We start from the raw sequence: 4,827 nt of genomic DNA, 5'->3' as shown, positions 1-4,827 counted from the left end.
CTAAACACACAGATTGAGATCGATTGTCTCGTTTAGCGTGCACTGAGAGATGAATTGAAGATCGAGTGGTCACAGATTAAAGGTCTTCACCTGCTGAGTTTCCTGTGCTTGCTGCAGTTGCTCTTCGTCATATTCTTCAGTTCCTCAGATGGGAGGACCATGCCACTATCGGTCTGCTCATCCTGAAACCAAAAGTATCAGTGTTAATGGATTTCCTTTAAAGTGATATGTTTTCAAATTAGCAGAAGTGGAGGTGTTTTCTTACATCAGGGGTGGTTAGGTCCTCGCAAGGCAAATGTTCAAAAGTCCGCAGTGTGGCCATGCCCCTCATGTAACTGCACAGATTGGGTTCAGATTGAAAAAGCAAGTTGGAAATATCTCAACCTGTTTCCTGTTTTTAGAATTACTGAATTTACTTTCAGTTATCTCACCCTAACCTCCCAGCTCTCACTTTCTGTCCATTTTTTTGATTTTATTTCTCAAGACCATTATATTAGAATTTATTATTCATGACCTATCAAGTCCACACTTATGTGCTGCAGTTGCTCAATCTCTTTCCTTTTTTTCCCCCTTTTTTTTACCTCAGGTTTGTGACTGCGAGCGGATTTTCTTTGAAGGCCTCACAGCGATCACTTTCTCCAGTCATAAAAGATCCCAGAGGAATATAATCCTTCCCATCCTGTTAAAGAGAAAGCATGAATCGGGGGCATTTTTAAGGCCCTTTGTTTAGACAAGTGTTGTTGTAATGATCTCTGACCTGTTGCACTCTCGCTTGTAGCAGCTCTCCCATTGTCTCCACCAAGTTAGTGAAGGTGGGTCGGTCGGCGGCGTTGGCCTCCCAACATGCTAGCATTGTGCTGTAACTGTACACAGAAGACACACAGATACACTCATGTGAAACAGAAAACTTTTGCAGAACTCTCTGCAGTAATGTGAAAAACTAAATATAAGCACCTTTAGCACCTTTGCAAAACCACTTTTGACAGCAATAAAGTTTAAGTAATCATTTTCGGTATGTCAATGACGTCCAGAGATCCTGTGGCTGCAAAACAAGCCCAAATCATCACCTCTCTACCACCGTGCATGGCCGCTGGTATTAGATGTTTGTGCTGATATGCTATATTTGGCTTTCACCTAACAAGTGCTCTGCCAAAGGTCTCCACTTTGCACAATTAATCAAATTTATAATCTTGATCATGGTCTTTTTTTTGCTTCACGCAATTAAATTGAGCACGACTGGGTGATATTTCAATTGCATACAAAAGCAGATCAAGCACTTGCTAAATCAGCACATGACCACACGCTGCATATGCTGATCACAGCGTCTCCCTGCACTGTGCAGCTTGAAGTTTCCTAAACTGGTCTGGACAAGCAACAAAATTTATGACAAGATTTATAAACAAGTCACATTAAAAGACTTATTTATGACAAAATTCAAATGGGAAGTGCTTGTCCCTCAAATTGGATCATCATCTGTTATTTGGAAAAACTTGTGATTTTAACCAAGAATAAATTATATGCAATGACTGCTTTGTGTCTGCACTGCAAGACAACACAACTAACTTACTCGACCACCTGATAAGATGGCAAGGTTTTTTTTCTAAGTGGCAATATCTGTGCTGTGTGGAAGATACTGCAGAGGAAACATCTGTCGAATACTTGACAAGTTTTATTTACATCCATTGCGCAGGTACAGTGAATGGAGTGAAAAACCTTATATTATTTGTCTCCAAAGATTAATTTATAATGATTAATTAACAAGAATGTTGGACAATGTAAAGGTGAAAGCAGTGTCCTGTGGGTTTAATACTGTGTTAGTTTAAAAAAACAAAAGAGCTCTGTTTACAAGACAGTTCAATAAAACACATTTTTTGTCAGTAAAATCAATGAATAATCCTGATCTCAATATTGATTAAAGATAATCATAAATATGATTTTGGCCCTAATTGTGCAGCTCTACTCTATTCTATCCAAACAACATTGTTCCTGAAGTTTTTTGGCTAACTTAAAAGCAGCTCTGCACACCTGAATGCTCCAGACGAGCAAACTGCCAAAACTTCGACTTTCATAGAAGCAGCCCATTGTTGAAAATAAGTTAATCACGTGCATTTGATTATTAGCACCAGGCTGCTCCTTACCCTTTTAAAGCCCATGGAAAAAGTAAGGATGTATCTGATTGCACACAAACAAACATGATAGCAGACATAATAAACTGGAAATTGCGACTCACAGATAGCAACAGAAAAAAAAAGTGTCTACTCTAAACATACTTAAAGATTAGCAGTATGATAACAGAATGGTTGTTTTGGAAGTCCAAAACAAACATCTTTCTGTGAAACTGAGAGCTGTGGTTAAGGTTGAAGTCAGTGGTTGGACCTATTTTGGGCTCAAACATCCGCTCAGATCTCTGGTGAACAGAGGGTGGCAAAACCTGCTCCTAACCAGCTCGATCAAAGTTGATCAAGGTAAACAAAAGGGAGCAAATATCGATCACCTTATCTGAACTTGAATAACCTTAAATGAACCTTAACCTTAAATTGTAAGTTAAAGGTCAATTAAGGATACACTTTTTGATTGTTTAAACTTCAGGAAAAAACAGTTTTACTCTCTTTCATACACACACACGGTCAAAACAGTGTGAAAAGTTTTAAATAATGAGGTCAGCATATGTGCAGATGATCCCTGTGAGCCCACAGCTCAGGCTTCAGACAGCACTGAATGCTTTGATTTTGTCCTAGTCTAGCATGAGCTCTGTGTGATATCAAAGAGAGCAGATATGCATAATGTGGCTATCCGAGGCACCAACCCCGCCCACATGCTGTTCAAACCTTTTGTTTGTGACGAGCACACAATCAGAAGAAAGCCTGCTTAATAAGAAGGCCTTAACGGAGGCTCAAAGAGAGAGGAGCTGAGCAGCTTCTGTTAGACAGCGGACGAGCTACATAAGAGCTGCACAAGTTGCTAAAGTTGAGCCAAGAATAAAAATAACAGAGCTAGAAATGAGCATTGGTCACCTTACAGTGTTTTTTCAAAAGAGGATAACTTTAGCAACCATTTCAGATCTTTTAAACCTTCCCATCCATCACCTATTGATCGATCAATAGGTCTGGATGGGTCCCTGGACCGAAAGTCAATCAGTAAATAGATAGCTGAGTATATTTTCTCCCCATAAGCAGCTGTTAAGAGAAAGTCATTGAAGAGACTGGCTATGATGATGCGCTGACAACTAAAGAATTAGCAACACATTTTGTTCTTGGAGTTCTACGTACCGGGATTTTCAAACTGTACAAAATAATAAGGTATAAATTTCTGCACAACCCAAACCACCTGCTCTCCAAATCGCTGTGCAGCTGTGCAATTTTTGAGAAATAAATATCAACTCACATCTCAGGCGTGCTGTATTCTGGCGCTCGCATCCTTGTTCCCCCTTTCAGCCTGTGGCAGAACTCTTCATCTATGTGAAGTCCAGGGTACGGGGACGCTCCTATTAAATGCACACATTTTGGTTCATGAGGCTCATATACTTGTGCAGACATTATGTAATGATTGTCCATCCCGTGCCTATGTTCAGAAAAAGCACATGTCTCTCACCCAAAGAGAAGATCTCCCACAGCAGTATGCCGTAGGACCACACGTCACTCTGGGTGGTGAACACCTTGTCAAAGATGGACTCGGGAGACATCCACTTGAGTGGGAGCCGGGCCTGTCAGACAGTGAAAACACAGGATTACCAAACCTGGTTTATGTCAGAAAACTTTGAAGGATTGCTGATTCCAAAGAATCACAATAAATCTTTTTAGGGAAAACAAGTTTGTGATTTTTTGCTTCATACCTTTGAACCACTCAACATAATGAGTTACAAATTTGTAAAAGCCTTGGTGATAGACTGCCATGACAAAACTACTTCCCCTTTTTGGAATGAAAATCACACCTATTATTTGAACAACACGGCAAGATGTGTCACTTTGTGTTAAAAATAAAACAAAAAGCAAAAAAAAAAGAGTAGTGTGTTATCTTTTCAAACCAGGTTCCTCAGAAATACTCACATCTCCTTTGCGGACGTAGTCGGGGTCTTTGTAGATGTCCCTGGCCAGGCCAAAGTCACATATCTTCACCACTTTATTATCTGACAGTAAAACGTTCCTCGCGGCCAGGTCTCTGTGAATACACTGATGTAGGTGCACACAGGACACAGATGAGGACATAAAACCAGTATACATGTATGTGTATGCTCACAGGTGGAATAGCAAAGAGTCAGACCTTGCGAGAGGCCAGAAACTCCATTCCTCGTGCCACCTGAAAGCTGAAAGAAATGAGATCCTCCAGGTAAAGAGGGGAATTGGGAGCAGTTTGTGGATCTAGAAGCAGAAGAAACAGAGAGGTGTCAAAAGCAGTTTGATTAATGACGAGAATAAAATGTTCACCAGGCTCAGGTCTTACAGAGGTCACTGCCCTTCTCATCTCTCTCATCAAAGTCTGTGTGAAAGCTGCTCTGGTCGTCGGACACGCTGCTGTCCCAACACTGCCCTCCACCTTTTACTCCAGCCAGCTGAGGGAATGAATCAAACAAAATACTGCATGATGAAGTAAAATTTGACATCTTTAACATTGTCCAAGTTGCTGGTGAACCACATAGTGGTAGGTTTAGGGTTAGACTGCAGTTTAACTGTATATCAAACATGCCTTACAAATCAGGTGTCATGCAGGCCTTTTAGTCTTACAGTTCCTCGCTATAAGATTACACTTCTGGTTAGATTGGATTGAGGACTCAAGCTTACATGTCTTCTGAGATCTTCTAAATTCTAGTTTTTTAATAATTTGTTAGTG

At 40.4% G+C, this 4,827-nt stretch overlaps 1 protein-coding gene across 1 annotated transcript in view; it reads right to left on the bottom strand.

Annotated features, from left to right (window-relative positions):
- The window catches only part of flt1 (fms related receptor tyrosine kinase 1), a 40,379-nt gene that overhangs the window by 3,264 nt on the left and 32,288 nt on the right, over positions 1-4,827 (bottom strand). The window contains exons 21-29 of the mRNA XM_031739173.2: positions 4,441-4,549; positions 4,261-4,358; positions 4,047-4,169; positions 3,592-3,703; positions 3,385-3,484; positions 758-863; positions 582-679; positions 266-335; positions 91-182 (exon numbers count right to left, since the gene is read on the bottom strand). Coding sequence (XP_031595033.1) covers positions 91-182; positions 266-335; positions 582-679; positions 758-863; positions 3,385-3,484; positions 3,592-3,703; positions 4,047-4,169; positions 4,261-4,358; positions 4,441-4,549 — 908 coding nt within the window. The remainder of the gene's footprint in view (positions 1-90; positions 183-265; positions 336-581; positions 680-757; positions 864-3,384; positions 3,485-3,591; positions 3,704-4,046; positions 4,170-4,260; positions 4,359-4,440; positions 4,550-4,827) is intronic.

This window comes from Oreochromis aureus, linkage group 9 (assembly GCF_013358895.1).
Source record: "Oreochromis aureus strain Israel breed Guangdong linkage group 9, ZZ_aureus, whole genome shotgun sequence".
NCBI classification, from domain to species: domain Eukaryota; kingdom Metazoa; phylum Chordata; class Actinopteri; order Cichliformes; family Cichlidae; genus Oreochromis; species Oreochromis aureus.
The sequence above is the reverse complement of the archived record's forward strand: the minus strand, read 5'-3'. Positions and strand labels throughout refer to the sequence as shown.